This window comes from Sprattus sprattus, assembly GCF_963457725.1.
Source record: "Sprattus sprattus genome assembly, chromosome: 10".
Taxonomy (NCBI): Eukaryota; Metazoa; Chordata; class Actinopteri; order Clupeiformes; family Clupeidae; genus Sprattus; species Sprattus sprattus.
This window is the reverse complement of record NC_137908.1, coordinates 17,962,431-17,984,626: the sequence shown is the minus strand read 5'-3', so window position 1 is coordinate 17,984,626 and position 22,196 is coordinate 17,962,431. Positions and strand designations below refer to the sequence as shown.

General features: G+C 44.2%; 1 protein-coding gene across 1 annotated transcript in view; it reads left to right on the top strand.

Annotated features, from left to right (window-relative positions):
- Positions 1-248: 248 nt before the first annotated feature.
- Positions 249-22,196, top strand: part of cacna2d2a (calcium channel, voltage-dependent, alpha 2/delta subunit 2a) — a gene marked incomplete at both ends in the record, with an annotated part of 187,965 nt that continues 166,017 nt past the window's right edge. The window contains 2 exons of the mRNA XM_080845556.1: positions 249-364; positions 9,917-9,998. Of these exons, the coding sequence (XP_080701682.1) occupies positions 249-364; positions 9,917-9,998 (198 nt within the window). The remainder of the gene's footprint in view (positions 365-9,916; positions 9,999-22,196) is intronic.

Genomic DNA, 22,196 nt, shown 5'->3' with positions numbered 1-22,196 from the left:
CACAGCAGCAGCACCAGTGGCGGCAGCAGCGGCAGTGCATCTGTGTGTCTTCGTATCGACTCGTCTCAGACTGCCAATCGTCAGTCAATCGGTTTGGGCTCGAGATTTCACAGCAGCTGATCTTCAGGAGCATTCGCTATTCGCCGACACCGACAGACATTCCGTTTCCACCCTTCGTTTTCCCCTAAGAGAGTACAAACGCGGCTCCGTCCCATTTATATATCAGTTTCTTGCATTTTTAATGGAAAATGGCGCTCTGCCCTCAGTCATCCGGAATGTTTTGCCTGTTCTCAATCCAAACTATCCTGATCATCTGCGTGACCTCGCCAGGAACAGAGACTCTCAAATTCCCGGGGCATTACACGTAAGTACCGGCTGAAAGGAGACTCAAAACGGGAGCGCAGAATTGGGACAGGTGGCCTGACCGTAATGTTTACCCAAAGTGCGATAGTGTTGCGATGCGCTCTCCATCTTACCCGCTTTCAGTCCTCCTTTCATTTGTCTTTAATGTTCAGTATTGCAGTAAGCTTGATATTTCACAATGATGTTTTATGTTACATACTTAGTCTTATTAGCTTGTGCAACATTTTTCGTCGTCGTGGTTCGTTGCGTTTGCCCATCTTACACGCGGTTAGCCGTTGTGATGAAGGGACGGCATGCTTGAAGGTTCACTTTGAAAGGGGCAACACACAGGTGTTCATCGCTACGTAAACCACAGCGCTCAATTATTGATCAGGAGAGCCGTGGTCCTAGAATAAGAGCTCGCTTCCATCTGGACGTCACAGTGGATATATTTTGAGCCGCTTCCCGTTGGGCCGAGGAAGAGCCATGGTCAAATAATGTTAATAAATTCGTCCTCCACGCATGGATGCGACCACTTCGGTCTGAGATATTGGAGAAACTGTAAGCGGCTCAACATAATCAGCCGTTGTCAAAAAAGAAGAAGAAAAAACAACCGACGAATAACGTGTTTTACCTGAGAAGAGAACTCTGGAACGGTAGTCTGTTTCTTGGCTGACTTCAGATATAGCAAAACATAACAAACGGGAGTGAGTGAGGATATAGGCTACAGTAAAAAAAAAAAAAAAAAAAAGTGTCGCGATTTTCATAGTGTGTTATTTCTGTTTTGGCCATGGAAATAAAAATACCAGTCCCAAGTCCCCTGTCCTGGCGTACCTGCAGTGTCGACAGAGATGATATTGACGGTTGCCCTTGGCAATGACCGTATAAGTACCCTGCTACCCAAAAGTAATGTTATTTATTTTTTACATTTGAACCCCCCCAAAAGCAAGATACGAAGAGCATTTTTCTTGTAGCACATTTCAGCATTTATGACACCAATGATATAGTTGCCTTCGGATGTGAGCACTTGCGCCTGGAGGAGCCGACAAATGTTTTAAAACGCACGTGGTTTTACTTGCACTCGTGAAATAACTTCAACCACACGCATTTAGTGTGAGATATTGTCTCAAGTTGAGCAGTTCAGTATGTAATCATAACCACGTAGTTCAAATTACACGTACAGCCATACAACATAAGATGTTAGTCTTATTGAGTAGCTGAGGGTGTTGGCTACGCGCCAGCTGCTCCGACCGCTCAGTCCCTGCCTCCGGGAGCTGCTTCCGTCCCGCGTGCAGCCCACACACAGCAGCCCGCTTACTAGTCAGCCTCCACAGGCTTCCTCGCCCTCTCTTTACATAACAGTCCACTATTATACGACGGGTTTATGCAACGATAAAGACAATGGTACAGAATCGAATCGAATAAACATGCCATTATATTAAGCAGCATCGAAATATATCCATGATTCAGCGAATGAGATTGCTTTGCTGGTGATATACAGAGGTTGATCGGCTTTAGAAGGGACTCCATTTGATAATAAAAAACAGCTCTGAAGCCTGTAGCCTTCATTCAAACTATCAAGCCAATCAGTTAAATGTAGTGCCTTATCAAATATGTAGTGGTTGGCCTAGGGGATTTCACTACATATGCTTAAGAAATGAGCAGCTCGTTTTTCATTCTGTTTTATTATTTTAATTATGGTTTATCAAATATCAATGAAAAAGTATACATTAAAACAGCAAGTAATGATGCCCCCTAACGCTTCATGCAATTCTTCCTCGCAAGGCGCTACTACATTGCATGCCCCCGAGCGCACAGGGATCGTAAAGGGCGATGTTGTTACAGGTAACTTACTGAGAGGATGTCAGATTTATAACCTACATTGATCTTCACTTCAGGTCTTCGAGCAACTGCTTCTTCCTCCCTCTATATTCCCTAGGCCATCTAGTAGTGTGTCTCAGAATGTGGCTCACAAGTTCGGAGGGTTAGGGGTTCATAAAAATCACAGACATTTTTGTGGACTTTTTCTAGTTCGTGGTTGGTCCAACCATCAGACACACGCAAACACACTACTTCAGGTTTGGTGAATTATGTGACCAAGGCATACAGATATCTCATGCACTTGGTTTGGTAATGGACGTCACAGGTTCCGTAATAGTTCCGCACGAGTTAATGACTTAATGACTCCCCATTTAAATATTTCATTCGGCAGGGAAATCAACACTCTAAATAGCCTCATAACTAAGCTACTACCAAGCGCGGTCAAATGAAAACGGTTTCTTCTCTTTTCGTTTTGCCTCATATATTGCCCATGCTTTGCCATCCGTGGATTGTACAGTATTTTACACGCGTAGATGGCCTCAAGACCCTCCTCCTTCACCCTTCACATACCTCCCATCAAAGGCTATATTAGCTAACGAACCTCCGTGAAAAGTCTGTGACCTGCTTTAATAGCCGTGCTTAGAGCGACCCAGAAACAGTTTGCCCTAGACTTTAGTGTGTGCTGTACGTTTTGGAAAATGGTGGCGACAGATGTGGCCACAGCGCGCGTGAAAAAGATTTCTTCGCGATGGCAAGATGTCTAGGCCAAGGTGCAGCTCCGCAAGGCTGATTTGTCTTCCTGTCTCAGGAGACCGTGGCTCACGCTGCTGACTCACGCTGGTTATCCACGGCCTCTTTTCGCAGTTTTATTGTTTAAGAGCACTTCATAAAGATACAATCAAAACAGTGCGCTCAGGAACTGAGGTTTCATAGACAACTCAATGAGTTGAAAAAACAGGAAAGGCTTAGAATAACTGGACTATTCTGCAGTGGACAAGTTCTTCATTCCTATCATACAATCTTACGTTTGATATTGATTTACCTTACAGACAATTATAGACGATTGATTTTATTGTCAAATGTTAGTCCTTGAGTCATAATGTTACTTTAGGTTTGAAGAATGGCCTTTGGGGAATGTGCAACTTGCAGAGCACATTTCAGACCAGCTGTCTACTTCACAGTAAACATCAGAGAGACACATAGAATCCCTTAAGAATCCCTTAATGCGGATAATGAGTATTGCCAAATATGTTGTAGTTGTTGAGTAAAAACGACAATACCTGCACAATCGTGTGTCGGCAAGATATTGGGTCAGATATTGAAAAGTTTCTGCAAAGTTTCAAAATGAGTGTGTTTATGTGTTATTTCCAATGTATTTCTCCACCAAGGAGGAGGCTCAGCTCACACCAATTGCTGTTGCCCGACATGATTACTGGTGTACAGATCTGGGGCACCCACCTGAGTAGATATGCATGTGGAGTAACAATGAGCACAATAGGAATAACAGAGCTGGTCCCTTTATTATTGCCACCATGTCCAGGACTTCCTTCCTTTCCAGGCCCCCCCCCCCCCAACCCTAACCCTAACCAACCCCCCCTCACCCAAGAAACAGTATGGCTGAACTTCTTGAGAGTAATAACCTTCACAGAAGCACAGTCTGAATGTCAGAGCCTCCCCGCCATCTACTAAACTACCTCCGCATATGAGAAGATAAAGGATAGCAAAGTTATGCAGTGTCAACCAGGCCGTAAACAATATTTCACAATTGAACTTTGCTTACCCTGAAATCATTAGACTCAGATCACAGAAAGGGTTCATGTTGGTGGATTCATAAAGAACCTTGAATTACCAGACACTGGAGAAAGAGATTCAGAAGTTCCTTGTCAAAATCGGTTATGTTAAGTTTGGTGAGTCACATGACTCAGCTCTGAGGCCAACCACCTCATCAGGGTAAATACAGTCGCTGTACTGGGGGGGGGGGGGTGGGGGGTGCTAGCTGTAGCTTACAAAACAGAAATCTGGTAATTTGTCAAGGATCTCACTGCTCTCTGTAAACTGTAGCCTGTTTCTTTATTTTAGAGAGGTGAAAAATCCATGTTTTCTAAGTTTATGTACTAAATAAATTGTGTTAATTAGCAGAGCTCTTAAACCAGCAGGCTGAACTAATGCGTGAAACCTGCTGGCTCACTGCGTGGATGGAGCATAAGAATACACGCTAGTATTTTTACTCTCAGAACCCAAACTGTGACTCCTCTGCTGTTTGCCTGTGATGGGAAAGGCGGGAGAAGGGGATGACAGAGCTGTTGTCAGATCAGTGGCTGTGGAAACCTTTTATCACAAGCAGCAGATCTTTTCTGAGGCGTTATGGCTCAAGCTTTGGGTCTGCGCATCGCCCCCACCCAACCCCCCCAGGCCTGCTTTCAGTGAGGGAGACAACAGCCCTCCCACAGCCTCCTGGGGAAAGCTGGCGAAAGATAGAGGCAAGAGCGGGATCAAATTCCCAGCACAAACACGCATCCACATTCAGCCCAGGTTGGCCACAGGCTTGGAAGGCAACCAGTCAGTGTGTCTTGGGACACTTTGAAGATGCATATCTCCTTGACGTCGCATCAAAGAAGAAAAAGTGTTACCAATTGGCTCTGTTTCATGAGATCATTGCCTTGATGTTTGACATCATGTGTCAGGCCTGTGGCTTGCCGAGGTCTCTTGCAGGTGTTGATGTCAACAGCTGTGCGTTCCTTACAGGATAGGCCATGACATTGCCTATGCATTTGTAAATAAATTCAGACTTACCACATTGCCACGGCGCTGTACAGAAGAATATGTCAAGTTCTAAGTGTAATGTTGTCTGCAACATTGTAGTACTATTTTTGCATTGATTTATAGATTATAGATTTTATAGATAAAAAAAAAAACTAACATGCTGAGGAAATAGCTGCTCAGTTCAATTCAACATCAAACTATCCCAGTGACATCAGCTGTTGAGAGGCCCCAGCTCAAAGGCAAAGAGCTGACTGAAGTGGATTGTGGCCAGTTCTCTGTAGCCACTGAGATTCTGAGTAACTTGCTTTTTGCGATAAACACATCTTTATGGGTGACTATTGGTGTGTGGCTGAGGAGATGATTGCATTCCATATTTTGTGCAAATGCAAATGCTGTAATTGGTACAAACTGTTTGGTGGAGCACAAATGAAACTTTAAATTGTTTTAAATGAAAGATGAATGGTGGTAGAGTGGAAAGAGTGTGACTGCATTGGCTGTTCTGAAAAGCACTCTGTCTCTCTTTCTCTCCCTCTCACTCCTTCTCCTCATCTCTGGCTGAAGGGTTGTGTGACGGACCGAGGGATGGGGAACTTTTCAGTGCTCCACATTTCTTTCGGCTCTCTTGCCTAATTTGGAGAAAAAGGTTGGAGAAAAAAGCTGTTTAGTGAGGCGTTTGGAGGGAGGGAGAGAGAGGGCGAGAGAAAGAGGGGCAAGGGGAAGGCATTGATAAATTGAAAAAGTGGGGACAGAACCTCATGTGAACACTATTTATATAAGACAAGGCTGCAGTAGTATTACTGTATTACAAGGATACCAAACTTAGAGAGAGAGAGAGAGAGTGAAAGAGAGAGAGAGAGAGAGAGAGTGAGAGAACAGGGGCAGGAAGAGAGATGGAGGAAGATGTAACCTTATATCAACTTGTGTTTATATTGGTATCATCCACAAGCCAGCATTGTCAAGTCTGTACTTTTTAACAGAGAGTGGGAGACCGAAGAAGAGAGAGAGGCTCATTAGCAGCAAGCGAGAGCTCCCCCAGCCGTCCATCTCTCTGCTCACCCCTCTGTTATTCTCTCCTCTTCCTACTCCTACTCTTGCTCTCTCCCTTGGCTGAAGCTGCTGATCCCTCATTGGCAGGGAGGCACAACACAGGCAACAGAACATGACCCACAATACAGCCTGATAGCAAACAATATCAGCCGCCCCCTCTCTACACAATCCAATCCCTCCTTTCTGTGCTAGCTCTTCATCACTCTCTCTTTTCCTATTTCTGTCTTTGTGATATTGTGTGTGTGTGTGTGTGTGTGTGTTTGTGTGTGTGTGTTTACGTATAGGTGTGTGTGTGTGTGTGTGCATGTGCATATGCATGATGACGGATGTGTTTGTGGAGATCAGGATTGTGAGAATGTGTGTGTATGTGGAAGTGTTAGAAGGAAAGTGTGTGTCTGTGATATGAAGGTGTGTTTGTGTAATTGGTAGGGATGGGATTAAGGTCTATGTCTGTGTGTGTGTGTGTGTTTTCATGTGTGTGTGCGGTGTTGGCTATGAGGAGCATGTTTGCTCGGGGACAGAGGTATTGTCACTGGTGGTTAGCGTCAGTGCGCATGTCGCTCCACGGCACTCTCACTTTAAGCCAGCTCTCACTTCATTGCTAGGTGACCTTTTTCTGGTCACCAGGCTTTCTTCAGCACTCTTGCCTTCCTCTTAGAGGCCTATACATCACACTTCCACCCCATCCCTCAACATCTCTCTCTTTCTAGCTCTCCTTCCTCTCTATGACCTCTAAATGTACAGAAACAATGGTGTTTAAATGTTTACTGTGTAAAACAGGCGGGCAATTCTCATCTGCAAAATGGCACATAAGCGCTTGTGAAATGGCGGTTTCTGGCGGCCTGCTTTTGTGTCTATCTGTCTGTCAGTTTCTTGTCATTCCCCCTCTCCCTCTGTCCCTCATGCTTTTCCTCATGAGGGATGTCACACAGTTTGAGGAATCTTTACAGTCTTGTCATTCAAAGCATGTTGGCATTTGAAGCTGACATTTCTATTTTTGTGCTCCCATCATTAAAAGACAAATGAATGTATTCATTTTCTGTTGGTGCCAGCTGATAAAACATCAGTGCGGGGAGATTGGAATGGGACACGCTGCCGTCTGTGTCACCTCTGCTGACAGCCGCAGAGGCTGCACACTAATATGATGTCTGTATGTGTGTGTGTGTGTGTGTGTGTGTGTGTGTGTGTGTGTGTGTGTGTGTGTGTGTGTGTTTGTGTATGTGTCCATTTTCTTGTGCATGAGCGTGCATGCAAATTGACATCTTGCTTATATGTATGTATTTGCCTGGGTGGTGTTCTTCAGGTTGGTAATTTGACATCCGGCGTAACATAAGCACATGCACACACATTCACACAATGGCCTTGTGAGCAGCCACGTCGTATATAACTCTGACAGCGTAATTGTTTTAATATAGTCCTGTGTGTGTTCTGGCCCTGAGCTGACGCTGGTGGATGCTGCACAACAAGATTAATACGGTGTGTCTGCGTGGCCTCGGAAGCTTCTTCAGACAGCCATATTGTCAGATAAACCATTTAGTTGAAAGGATAATAACCTATCAAACACCTTCATGAGCTTCCTTGAACACCTATTAGCCATATTACAACCTTAGCCATGGCGGCTGGGGATGTTTTGAGTCATAGCGTCTCATATTTACATATATGTGTACACACTGAGATAAATACAAATGCACAGGCGTGATTATATTACACATTTACTTCATGGCCTCACAGCAGTACTAACGTCTGGGGTCATGTAATGTTGGTTGTTGTCACTCACACATTTGTCAGTTAATGTAGATTTTTTTGTTGAGTTTTTGACAAAATATCCCACATCCTCAGTTCATATGATGGGCATCATTTCATTGAGTTATTTTGTGTCGTGTGTGTGTCAGATAGAGAGTGTGTGTTTGTACAAATAATCGTATACTTGCTACTGTAAGTGCACATTTGTGAGCAGGCGGTCATGTGAGTGGTGCCATGTTGCGGTGGGTAGAGGGGTTTGGTGTGTGGTGTGGCGGAGAGATCTACTGGTGTGGTGATCGGCTGGCTGCCGGGTTGTCTGATCTCTTAATTCCTCCTCTGGCTCTGCCAGCTGAGCGCCCGTCCTGCTTAGGGCTGCACTTCTGTCCCAGGCTGGCCTTTTATCAGTGTGGCCCCTCACAGCTGCTGACGCACAAACACACACACACACACACACACACACACACACACACACACAGATTACTACAACCCTCCTAAATACACACACACACACACACATACACATGTGCACACACACACACACAGATTACTACAACCCTCCTAAATACACACACACACACACACACACACATACACACACACACAGGTGATGGGACTGGAGATTTTGCTATTAAGACATTTACTCCTTATTTTGTATCTTCTACTCATTTTGGATGTGTACTGTGTGTTTCACTGAGATCCAAGCAAATGACATGTGACCCCCCCCCCCCCCCCCCTTCCTGCTAGATAGAATCCTTTGTGTCCTGGCATCAACCCCCTCCCTCCATAGATGAACCCCTCTCCCAACTGTCTTCCCCTTCCTCTCACCTAAAGGGTGTGGCCCTCCCCTCTCCTTTTGTATTCTACCTGACTGAAATGTATAAATGCCAACACATAAATGCCTAAGCACCAGCTGGGAGGGGGTCTCCACGCTGAATTAAACCTACAGAAACCTGACTTCGTTCTCCAGTCCATTCTTCAACTTTAGTGTGCTTATTAATTTTCTGTCACAGGTAATCAAACACACATACAGTACACATAGATGTAAGCACACATAGCTAGACATAGACACACAATCATACCACACAGAGGACCTGTCAGCTCTGTTGTGGAATGAAAAAAAGAAGAAAAGAAGAACAGCAGTAGCAGAAGTGTTCAGGGGGTTGTCCTCTCTGAGGTGCACTAGTACTACCTTCTCCATAGTTAGTTCTATCTGGTATTTCACCATGAGAGACAAAGGGAAAGAAAGAAAGTGAGAGAGCGAGCGATTGAGAGAAAGATGTTAGAATGATGGGGAACAACTGCTACCATTTTTGACAACTAAGACGCTGTCAGAAAGCTTTCTTGAAATGCCAATCAAGTCTTGAGATCTAAAGGCCTGGAATCAGGAAAGACACCTAGTTTTTTGGCTGAGAAAATATTCCTGGGAAAAACGTCCCTGTGGCGGTGTCAAAGGCCTATCATGTTGTGTCAGTGCCGTGCGTGCAGAGTCTTTTAGCAGCAGCCACCACACACACCTTACATGTGAATGCACAAATCTTTTTTTTCGTATTTAAAAACACACACACACAGACACACACACACACTCACTCAAACACAATGCAAGCATGGTGGCAGATCTGCATTGCTTCTCTCTGGGGCATTCTGGGGCTGCTTGCACCTGATAAGGGGGATTTTTCAGACTTCCCGCCTCCCTTCCCAATCTCACATCATTAGGGTTTTAAGATAATACGTTCAGGGGGCTTTATATGGCTACCCTAAAGATTAAGATACTCTGTGTCCCTTTTAAGAATTTAACCACAAGAACATCATTTTTTTTTAGTTTAGGAAAAGCTTCAATCTGTTTTTTTTTTTTTATTGCACTGCCATTGCTGCCTTGGCTAAAACCAGAGTTTGGATTTACATGCACATTCCGATTTGGGGTCTTGAACTGTTCTGATTTCCGTTGACTGATCTCAAATCAGTTGTGCTGTTCCACATAACCGATCCAGGCTGAATTGCGGTTTTTATCTGCTCTCTCAGCTCATCAATTGTTCATTTTCACTGTTCTACAACTGTTGTTCTCACCCTTACCCAACCTGTTTTTGTCTTGGCAGTTAAATCAAATTGTATTGTGAGGTAAAAAAAACATTTCTTCTGTGGCCATTCCCCCCCAAAAAATAGAATGTAACCGGTTGCTGTGGATTTGTCTGTTGTTCTGCAGGATGGTGCACTGGGCTCGACGCATAGAGAAGGAGCTGGAGAGGGTCCTGCCGCTGGTCACTGGAGTGCAGCAGATGAAAGGGGTAAGGTCCTGCCTGGTACTCTCTCTCTTGGTCCCTTTCACTCTTTCTCTCTCTCTCTCTCTCTCTCTCTCTCTCTCTCTCACTATCTATCTCTCTCCCCCCCCCCCTCCTCTCTCTCACTCTGGTCTGCAGTGGGCCTCTCAGGTGGGCGCTGTACCCAACTTAACCTATGAGCACATTGGATCAGTTAGCTGTGTCAGGGGTGGTCCTTCATGAAAATTCACTTATTACATTTCCCCTTAAAAAGAATTAGCCACGGTCCTGGTGACATACATTCATGGGAGTATTAATGGCAAAGGTAACGATTAATGCCTCAAAGCACTGAAGAAAGAGGTGCCTGTCAAAGTGTATTACTAACATATGCCCGGAAGCTGTACAATGGACCCTCCATATATTAATGGATCATCAAAACTACATGGACGTCTTGGGGATACATACCATTTAGGGATAACAAGATGAAACGGTTCTTAAATGGATTGAATTGGGATTTCAACAGTACAGTACCAATTAGTAGCACCTCAGTCCTTATGACCCCCTTTATTACCCTCTTTTAGTGGGTTGCAGTGCCTCCTTTAATGTGGAGTTACAATTTACATGAGAACGCCATGGACTGTACATCAAAGCCATCTCTGTCATCCGATAACAATGGAGTTGAATGCCTGTCTACTGTGCAGAACCTTATACCCCCTATGTCAAGGTCAACATGATCTAGTAGTAGGGATCATTGGAAGATGGATGAACGCATGTATTCATTTACTTATATTACAGTAGTTTATTTAGGTGATACATGTCAAGGGGCATCTGTAGAATTTGAAGGATCTGTAACAATGTTTGTTTTATGCAGTTATCTTTAACAGGCTAGTTCTGTTACATAGCTAATGGTAATTAGAGTCGGTAGCCTAGCTTTCGTGTGGGTGTGGGTGATTCAGGGTGCAGTTAGTGATCTCATTGCTTGTTGCAGTATCATTTACACGATGGATCAAGTGTGTTACCGTAGAACAGTGTTGTGGTGGATCCATTGAGAATTTTGCAAGATTTTTGTGCCTTTCAGAAACTTCTAGACACATGTCTATAAAACGCAAACGGCATGAACGGCATATCAACATAGTAGAGCCGGGAAATTTCAGACACTGTAGAAGCTGCTGATTTGTGGTTTGTGTAACAGGGCCTGGCTATGTCTAGACGTCTCCCCAGATGAGGTTTGCATTGAATTATAGTCTGGAAATGAGAAGCTGAAGAGTGTTTATCAGTATTGTTTTGGTCTACATATTAGCATGCAGTGCATAATGCTTAAACTGATTTAAATACACACACAAATGCTTGCTGCAACCATGGCTGCTATGTAAGGTGATAAAAAAGATGTCACATTTGGCTCGGTTCTATGAGAGGTCAAAAAGCCACAAAGGTACGTATCAGGGTGAAGGGACATACAGTAGATCTCATTTCCCCGTTGGATTTGAATGTCCATTCAGTTTGCTAACCCTCTACTTACTTAGCTTTGTGTTTTCATAATTTAAGCATCTGTTGAGAGATCTAGTGGCTTAGTTAATCACATTCATTATAATTTATCTCATTAGATACGATGATTTCAATCCTGTGGGATAGTAACCTGAATTTGTTGTGTTAATGTAGGTTTGGGAAACATTATGGAAAAACTGATAAATGCCCCTTTAAACCATTCTTAGCCTTTACAGTGCTTATAACTCCTGGTTGTATTAAAAAAAAATTGAAATTGTAATCACTACTTGGTTAACAAATGTACAGCAATAATAATAAACACTTTTTCAGGCTCAGTCAATGCGAAAAAAGGCATACATAGTGCATACATAGTGGGTCCCTGTTGGAAAGGGATGTGTCACCCACATTCATTTAGCTGATTTTTGTTTTTATCTCCATATGACAAAAAGTGTACATAGACTTGTTAAAAACCTCAGTTATCAATTCTGATCATATGAAACTGAGTGACCCCACGTGAGTGACTGTGCATTGTGTGTTTGTGTGTGTGTGGGAAAGAGCATTTATCACAGGCCCAAGCAGGAGTCGTCGCAGGGCGTGCTAAATGGCCCAGCATGTCTAGAAAAGCCATTTTCTAAATGGATGCCTCTCCCTATATGTGTGTCTGATAGAAATCTTCCCAGGGCGACGCCGGCTGGTAACAAGATTGCCTGCCTCTCTCTCTCCCACACACACACAAACTCTCTCCCTCTTCTCCTCCTCCTCCCTCGTGCACATAGTTTACACTCTTGAAGAGAGAGCGTTTTTAAACGAGTAGCATGGAAAAAAGGTTTTTACAAATTATGCATAAGTGTGTCTTATTTTGAGGAAAGTAAGTGAAGAATAAACTGAATTTAGTTTGGGGGGATTTATTTCCACTGTGCCAAGGGTGGGAAGGTGAGAGAAGCTGCAGGGAGTAGAGGAGAAACAGAGGGGAGAGAGCAAGAGAGCGAGAGAGAGCCAGAGAAGAGTGTGTTTACTTAGAGGAATGGGAGACATTATGCCAACAGGAGGGAGTGCTGGCATAGGGAAAGTGAAAAGATGTTTAGGAAGACAGAGAGAGAGAGATGGAGAGAAAGCGAGGTGAAAGTGTTTTCTTGATAAGAGAGTGAATCCATTTAGTGAGACACTGAGGGCCCTAATTTCATAGTGCAACGAGCACCTTGAATAGGCTTCATGCAGTCCATGCATGCAAGTCATTTCTCATCAGCCAATCGCGAAGGATTCGACCATACCTTATTAGCGTTCAGACGGAGCTCACTAGGCAAATTGTATGGTTATGTCACGGCTGGTGAGACCAGGAGTGTGATTTCAGGACCTAAAAGCAGTCCCAATAAACTGAAGCCGTGAAAACAAGTTGGTTTTTAATGAGTCTCTTAACACAAGCTGCCAGGCAAACAAAAAAAACGACAGCCAGAGTTTGTATCCCAAAAACTGCTCTAAATAAGGGTACAATAGAAGTATTGAATCCCAGAGTGCGAAACATACAGTGGTCTTAAACAAAGTAAGAGTTCAAAACTAGACAAGGCCAAAACATTTTACAATCCCAAAAGGTAAAAAACACCAAGATCCAGAGCAGCACCCACACTCGTATCTAGAGAAGTCAGTCTGAGTCAAATCCAGTGAACAGATCTTGAGAGCAAAGGTGAGTTGTAAATCCACTGAAAAGGGGCTGATTCTAATTTCAGTGAAATCTTAACGAGAACACATAAACTTGACCTGGAAAGTACGGATTAGAAACTCACACATGAACTCTCTAATGAGTTTCAGCGAGGAGTGAAGTCTTAACAGAGTTGAAATAGACTGACGAAATGAGTTGCAACAGGTGTTCAAGCAGCAGCACTAGCAATAGATTCTGCCACTCGTCCGAAAACCAGGTAGTGCAGGGTCTGGGCAAAACACAGAGTGGACAACAAGGAACAAGGGGGGGGGGGGGGGGGGGTCCATGCCCATCATGAAATCATTTTAAGGACCACCAGAAGAAATTAATTTAAACATAAACCTGTCTCAGGTGTGGTTAGTGATGTATTTACCTAATTGATAGGAGCAAACCATTGATCAAAATGTGTTTACCAAGGAAACATCTGCTCTGCTAACTGGTCCCTCCTTTAGTGCACATGGTCTCCCCAGTTGTCCTCTCCTGCTGCCAGTATATGTAGTTCGGCCTCCCTTTGCAGTGCTCCACCTTATGTGTCCTCTGACATGTTTTGCCACCCATGATCCATGCCAATGTTGTGACCACGAAACATATGCCACAAAGAAGGCACTGTCTTCCTGATGGCTGTATTGTAATGTGCCACCTAACCTGTCCAAGTATCTTAAGCGCATTTTTTAACAGGCCAAAGGTTCATTCAATCACAGCCCTGGCACTTAACAATTGGCAATTGTGAGCTGTTGGCATAATGTATGGCGTGATAAACCAGGTGTGTAGCGGTCCTCCATTGTCTACCAACAGCCACCAATCCAAAGGCACGATGCTCAGGAAGGCTGCAGGAACATTGCCAAAATGAAAGAATCGTGTGTAGAGCCAGGATAGTTAGCGAACACATGAGTAACCTTACAGCATTGATGGAATGAAAACCTTTGCGATTCACCTAGATATGGGGGCTTTCGAAGCATCTGGAAGGGGACTTGCACGTCTGTGGTGTTTCTCCAGGTTAGGTCAGGACCAGTTAGATGGCGGGTGTAATTAACAGCTTCTGGTGGGAATTCTGGGGTTATCTCTGGCAGTCCCGTTCTGTGTGGTCCTTGAACAAGCGTCGCAACCGGGCCACTCTTCCCCAGTGCGTAGAACCTTGCCCGTGTTATGAAAGTTATTAAATTAGATTTAGGTCATGCGCGATGGACTTTCGTGTTGCCAGACATGTTGCCCATCAATACAATTAGGGCCCTGAGAGTGATATCACACAGAGCCATATAGACATCAGGAAGTGATGGAAAAACTGGGTGATGGAATGGCCATATGTGGCTAGCCAGAGAGAGGAGAGGAGCTAAGAGGATCTGTGAGGGAAGAGGGGCTATTTACGAGCAACTCCACTTCATGTTGCTTCTGCTTAGAAATTCATGTTTCATCACAGAATGACAATGTTGGAATTATTCATTTGCAAAAGTGTTTTGAGTGTCTAAATGTGTGCAAACAAGAGAGAGGGTGGTGAAAGCAAAAACAGGGACGCACCAATGTTTCTGAAATGAGTGGGGAAAGGAGAGAGCTTGTTTTCAAGGAGTGAGCAAGAGAGATGTGTGTTTAGATCCTTTTATTTCCACACAGTCCGCTCTCTCTCTTTCTCTCTCTCTCTGTTTTTCTCTTCCTCTCTGTGTCAGTCAGCGGTGCGGTTAGGTAAGCAGTGAGCAGTCACATTAGTTCACTCCCACGCTCCTCTTCTAACAAACTCTACCATAGGAGCCTCCACTGCTGTTGCTATTTATAGAGAACGCACAGACACACACACTCATACACACTTGGCCCTATTTAATGGTGCAAGGTGGTGCATGCAATCGCAGGCATAATCTCTTAAGAGTAACATCAGTGGGAGTGGATGATGATAATTGCTATTTTCTCTCATGCTAACCGAAGATGGAATGGGTAGGGGTAGTAGGACTGTATGGTTTGGCATAAGTGCAATGAGAAAAGGTGGGTGTGGTGACTACATTGTGTTTTGTTAGCTAACCATAAACAAGTGCAATGGCAAATTGGATAACTCATGGAATTCAATGCTTCATGGCAGATGACACAGACGTCTGATGTTAAATAACGCAAAACACTTTCAATGAGTGTGTCTACAGTTGACACTGTATCGACGAGTGCTATATTTAGACCTCATGTAAATAATGGATACGTTTACTTGAGGTCTTGGTCATATCCAAACACTGTCACTGATAGCAGTTAAGACCTGTAGGGCAGGATGGGAAAACTAGGAATAAGACAGGAGGTCATTTCATGGATATATCTAAAGCCATGTGGACTATTTCAGCAATTCTATTCAATTCAAATCAATTTTATTTATATAACGCCAGAACAATAAATGGTCTCAAGGCGCTTTACAGAGCCCAGAGCCTGGATCCCCGTAGTGCAATCACAATGGCAACAGGGGCAAGGAAAAACTCCCTTAGTCAGGAAGGAAACTTAAGCAGAACCACGGAACATAAGGGGGGACCCATGTGCTTGAGGTCGGCCAGTAGGAGATAGGAAGGGGGGATGGGGAGTGCTGTTTGGCAGAAGGGGAAGGGAAACAACAAGTGTTGTACACAGCATTAATTTGGAAGATGAACATTATATAACAATAATATATAAATCCAAACATCATGGTATTTACATGATGCATACAAAAACAGCTTAGTGGGTATACACTGTGCTCATAGGGTTACTGTTACAGGGGAAAGGAGAGAAGGAAAACAGAAAAACATGTCGGTGGTGGCAATAATATATATTTCATATAAATGCTAACATAGGGTATGGGGTACAGTAAGTGAGATTATGTTATAAGGGAGAGAGAACATTTTTGCTAGTAGACATCAATTTGGGAAACAGATATGGAGATACTTTTAGGATACTTTCAATATGGCCATTTATCAGTATTAATTAGGGTTTGTAATGTGATATAAAAAGAGAGGGAGACAGAGAGGCTGCCTGGGTAGGTGTGTGAGAATATTACCAAGCATTTCGTTTTGTTCTGTTTAGTTATGTTGGCTAGAATGGTGCATGCAGATTCTAGTTAGGATGGCAGGATACACGACAGTGCCTAACTGGCTGGAGACAGCCGCAACACGCACCGTATGCTGGACCCAGGATCAGTAAAGGCCCTCCTTTAAGATACAACATATGCTGTCTGTAGCCCAGTGACTACAAGAGAAGAAATGGGTTTTTGTTGAAACCCAGTAGAAAGGTAGTGTACTTCTGGTGGAGTCTGGTGGAGTACACCCCTGCGAGGCATGCATTGTAATTATTGGGCGATCTACCAAAGTCACATTTGTTTGTTAATTAGCTGTGTACACGTGGGGAGGTCGTTTTATAAGAACAAGAAACTAGAGAAAGGATGACAATTCCATAACAATGAGTAATTTCTGTTAGGGTCATGAGCCGCTGCGATTGCTCTGCATTTCCGGGACACAGTTTGCTGTTGCTGTCTGAGGCCTCAGGCTCAATGATTTGGGCTTCATGAAAACACCAAGCTAGTACAAGCGAGTCGTAGTCTTTGTGCACATTTGAAAACCAGGAATTCAGTCTTTTACTCTTACAGACAGACAGACAGACAGACAGACAGACAGACAGACAGACCGACCGACCGACCGACCGACCGACCGACCGACCGACCGACCGACAGACAGACAGACAGACAGACAGACAGACAGACAGACAGACAGACAGACAGACAGACAGACAGACAGACAGACAGACAGACAGACAGACAGACAGACAGACAGACAGACAGACAGACAGACAGACAGACAGACAGACACACACACACACACACACACACACACACACACACAGACAGACAGCAGTCTTGCCGGCCCGTCTCAGGTCGTCTCTTGAACATTTTGACAGCTTATGCCAAGGCCTCCTGTTCATTTCCATAAGGGAGGGATAATCAGCATGAATATTTCAGCACAGCACGAGTCACCGCTCCTCACAATGCCCTGCCTCAGCCCTGCCCAGACCCACCATGCCACTACTCACACTCTCCTCTCTCACTCTTAACTTCACTCTATACATCTGTGTCTGTAGTCTGTTCAGTCTTTTTCTTTCTTTCTTTCTTTCTCTTTTTCTTCCACTGTTCGGCTCCCTCCCTCAAATCGCTATTGTATACTTTGGATTTGCAGCCCCTAGTCTTTGTGAGTAAAGGCGTTGATCCTACTGAGTGACTCTCGTCTGAGCGATTTTTTTGTGTGTTTGTAGGTGTGTGTGTGTGTCTGTTCCTTTGAGTGTGTATGTGCACGTGTGTGTGTGTGTCTATCTGTTCCTTTGAGTGCGTATGTGCGTGCGTGCCCGTGTGCGTGTTTGTGTGTGTTTTATCTCCCTTGAGTGTACTGCTGAGCCAGTGTAGCATGCCAGGCGACCCAGAGAGTGATGACAGGGATTACAGGAAACAGAGACAGAGGATCCACTCAGTACTCCCTGAGCTTTTTACCCTGGAGCCCCACAGCACCTATGGGGGAGGAGGGGGGGGGGGGGGGGGGCACAGAGTTTTTTTTACTGGAACCCCTCAGCACCTATGGGGGGAGGAAGGGGGGGGGACAGAAACAAGAAGATGAGAAGGGAAGAGATGAAGGTGTGGGATGGAAGTGAAGAATCAGGAGGAGAGATGGGGAAAAGGTGAGTGATGAAGCAAGTGCATGCACGGGGATGCAGAAAGAGAGAGAGAGAGAGAGAGGGAGAGAGAGGGAGAGGGAGAGGTGGCAGGATGGAGAGGTTTGAAGGACCCACAGAAGAGGAGGAGTAAAGAGAGGAGAGCTGAGGGAAACAGATGTCCTGATGATCTTTGATGCTTTGATTGGAGCTGTTTGTAGTTGGCATCAGTAGCATCTGTACCTGTGGGTGTCTGTAGTGATCACTGCATCAGGAGAGTTCAGTCTGGCACAGGTAAACACCAGATGAACTCTGTTTGTACACTACTTTGATATATGAATGCACAAAAAGGATTTACAACCCAAAGACATGCTTGGGCCTTGGTTGGGCTTGACACAATCATGCCTCAGAAAGCAGATGGATGCCGTTTGTTTTGGTATTTGCTTGATGAGAAACATTCACTGGTTAACATCAGTTGCTGGTGTCAAGTCCACACTATCACACTTTTGCCTTGATAAGTATCCTTCATATCAGAGCCATAAAGAGTCATCAAGAGACACCATGAGCTTACCAATTTCAGGGAATACGACACACTGTAATTGACTGGTTCTATGTATAGCTTTAATGGTACATGGACCGATGTAACTCACAGTCGTTGGCTTGACAGTTAAAATGACACGATCAGTGGTATCTTGACTCAGTGTAGCAAGCATAGACAGAGTAGAGCTTTTCCATGGATGTCATTGTGAGAATGTATGGGAATGTATGTAGATCACATGCTGGGGGGTAGGTTTCCGGATTGATTATGTGTATGACACATTTTTTTTCTGCATTGGCATTGAGTACTGGTTATGCGTATTTACCGGTTTTGTTTGTGGGTGTATCTACTTTAAATATGAAATGCTCTCCCACTCCCACTCATTTCATTGGACCACTGAAAGTATGCTGTCTGTAGAATACATGCACATGTGTGTGTGTGTGTGTGTGTGTGTGTGTGTGTGTGTGTGTGTGTGTGTGTGTGTGAGGGTGTACATGTACACATGTGAATGTGGCCTATTTATGTAAATGTGTGGGATGCAGTGTTGTACATCAGTGAAGAGGGCTGGAGATTTCATGCTAAAGGCTTGGCTTGCGTCTGCAGTGCTGAATCTCCATGCAGGAGAGGGCATTGTCCACTGGCCCGAAAGACATGGAATCAACTCTGTTTCCATGTCAACTGTTGTGTGTTTTTGTGTGTGTGTGTGTGTGTGTGTGTGTGTGTGTGTGTTTGTGTTTGTGAGAGTGTGTGTGTGTCTGTGTGTGAGTCTGTTTGTGTGACTGAGTGAGTGAATATGCGTGTGTGTGGAAGGGGATGTGTACGCACACACACGCATGAATGATGCCCACACCCCCCCATTTATTCAGGAAATCTCAAACATGCCCGCTGCTTCAATAACTCATTGTATATCCTTAACCGCAACCCCCCCAGTGCTCGGCACTATAATATGTTATCCAGACAGGGACTGGCTAGTCACTAACTTCCGACCCTCATGTTTTAAAACCAGTCCCAATATTTTTCCGTAGTCTCTGACACCATCAGGGGAGTATTTAGCGGCAACCTTTACAGACAAATAGATAAAAATAATAGAAGGCCTGGGGTATGGAGCGACGCTCAGAAAGATGACGATAGCAATAAATGACAAAAGGCGCTCCATATCTGTTTTGTTGCTTGTCCGATCGAGCGTGGCCTACTGCCAGCAGAACTTGGAAAACCGCTGTAGGAAATTGTGTATAGTCCATAAGTCATACTTAATTGATCTGGAGTGGGTGAAAAATCCATGGCACATTTGCAGAAAAGGAAGTTGAGGCAACAGCCATTTTGTCATTTTCATCCTCGCAGATGTGGAAAAATGCATCTTGCTTTGAAGTTGTGTATTTTGTTACTCGTGTTTATAATTGGCTATTTGACATGGAGCACAAACTTGCCTGCTCCAAAAAATGCATTCACAGAGAAGAGAGGGGAGAATTATTTGACTTTATATACTGACAACAAAACAGAAACTTAGACACATTTTTCATCTAATATGTATATTTGAATGTATGAATACAGAACAAGCTCCAATGCAGAACTAAATGTTTCACTTAATCCAGGTCATTAAAGATGATCGTCACTCTTTTAACCATCAATTAACCAAGCAATTCAAAACGAAAAAATTCCATTTCTATTTATATTAATGTTCTTTTGGCACTGACTCCATCACAGTCAGTTACAGGAATGGCCTTGGCTTGGCCTTCTCTGCTTGGTTCAGTGTCACCCTCCTAATTTAGCATGCTCATTATCCAAACCCATTACTTTCAAAAAGCCCAGAGTTTTTTAATAGTTCAATTAAAACTCAATAGTTCAAAAGAGTAATTTTTATCATGAACAGCTGGCAACATGTGATCATCATGCAAGAACAATACAAACACCTACCAGATATTCAGAAAAGTGTAAAAATGTCTTTGCCAATATGACATGGAGACAAACTACGACGGTTAGCTCTGACTGGGTTTGGTCCTAGATGTGTGCTGTTGTGTCTTTCTGTTGGCGGTTTGGTTTACCCTTGGTCCCCCTCCAGCAGCAATCTCTCTCTCTCTTTTTCTTTCTGGGTGTGTGTGTGTCTTTGTGTGTATATATCTTTGTTTGTGTATTTGGGTATGTGCATTTATCTATGTGTGTGTGTGGTGGGTATGAGTGTATATATGTGGTGTGTGTGTTTGTGTGTGTGGTGGGTATTTGTGTATTTATGTGCGGTGTGTGTGTGTGTAGGGGCAATTTCATCTCTTAGCTGTGGTGTCCTCTGCTGCTGCTGACTCCAGTGGTTCTCACTAATCTGCCTCAGATACCCATCCCCTTTCAATAAGACGGTCTCGACACACACACACACACACACACACACACACAAACACACACACACACACACACACACACACACACACACACACACACACAAACAAAAGACATGCATACAGACCCACATGTCTGCATTCCAAAACAACCGTGCACATACTGTACATACCAGAAAATCACACATGACAATCACAAACTGACAAACACTCTCAGATAAAAGCTGGCATGTATGTATCTACCACTAAGATATTCCACCTAGATCATGTACACTCCATTAGACACTCTCCACTCTCACACATACACACACAAAGACACACACACACACACACATACACACACACACACACACACACACACAGACACACACACACACAGACACACACACACACAGACACACAAACACACAGACAGAGATACACATTCACAGGCTTGCTGTTTCATCAGTGGCCGATGATGCAGCTAACTGCTGATCAATGTAATTGGCTTTGTGATTTAATAGCACTTAGTCCAGGAGACGTTTTACAGGAAAGGCTGAGTGTCCCTCCCTGCCATGAGAGATTACCTCAGCACGGCCAAGCCCTTCTTCCCATCATCAGTGCCTCCCTGTCTACCTCTCGTCATCCCCCACTCTCTCTCTCTCTCTCTCTCTCCCTCCCTCCCCTCACCCCTCACAGCTGAACAGCTCTTTATTCTGTCTGGTGGAACATGCACTCCCTCCACACACCCCCAACGCTATTATTTAGGTTTCTCCATCAAGCCCCACCCCCTTCACTCTTCTTTCCATTTCCTCCCCTTTTCATCTTTCACTCTACCAGTTGCTCTCTGTCGCTCTGTTTCTCACTATATCTATCAAAATGCCATACTGTTGTCTCATGGATATGGCCTGCAAAATGTGTGTGTGTGGTTTCATGCACATTTTTCTCTGTGTATGTTTGCTTGTGTGTGTGTGTGTGTGTGTGTGTGTGTGTGTGTGTGTGTGTGTATATGTTTGTTTGCTTGCTTGTGTATGTGTGTGTGTTTGTACGTTTTTGTTTGCTTGCTTGTGTGTGTGTGTGTGTGTGTGTGTGTGTGTGTATATATATATGTTTGCTTGCTTGTGTGTGTGTGTGTGTGTGTGTGTGTGTGTGTGTTTGTATATGTTTGCTTGCTTGCTTGTGTGTGTGTGTGTGTGTGTGTATATGTTTGCTTGCGTGTGTGTTTGTGTGTGTGTGTGTGTGTGTGTGTGTGTGTGTGAGTGTGTGTGTATCTCTGCTTCAGGGATCAGTGCTGTGACACAGCAGGTGTGTGAAGCTTTGAGGCGTAACTGGGCATTCTCTCATTCCCCATGTCTGGTAGTTTTACGTGTGTGTGTGTGTGTGTTTGTGTGTTTGTGTGTGTGTTTTTTTGTGTGTGTGTCTGTATGTGTGTGTGTGTAAGTGTCAGAAGTTATACTTCCCAGCTTGATGATATCACCATGAAGCCTTGTGGCTATAATGCCTAGAGATAACCCTAGTGTCCACGCTCTCTCTCTCTCTCTTTCTCTCGCTCTCTCTCTCTCTCGCTCTTTCTC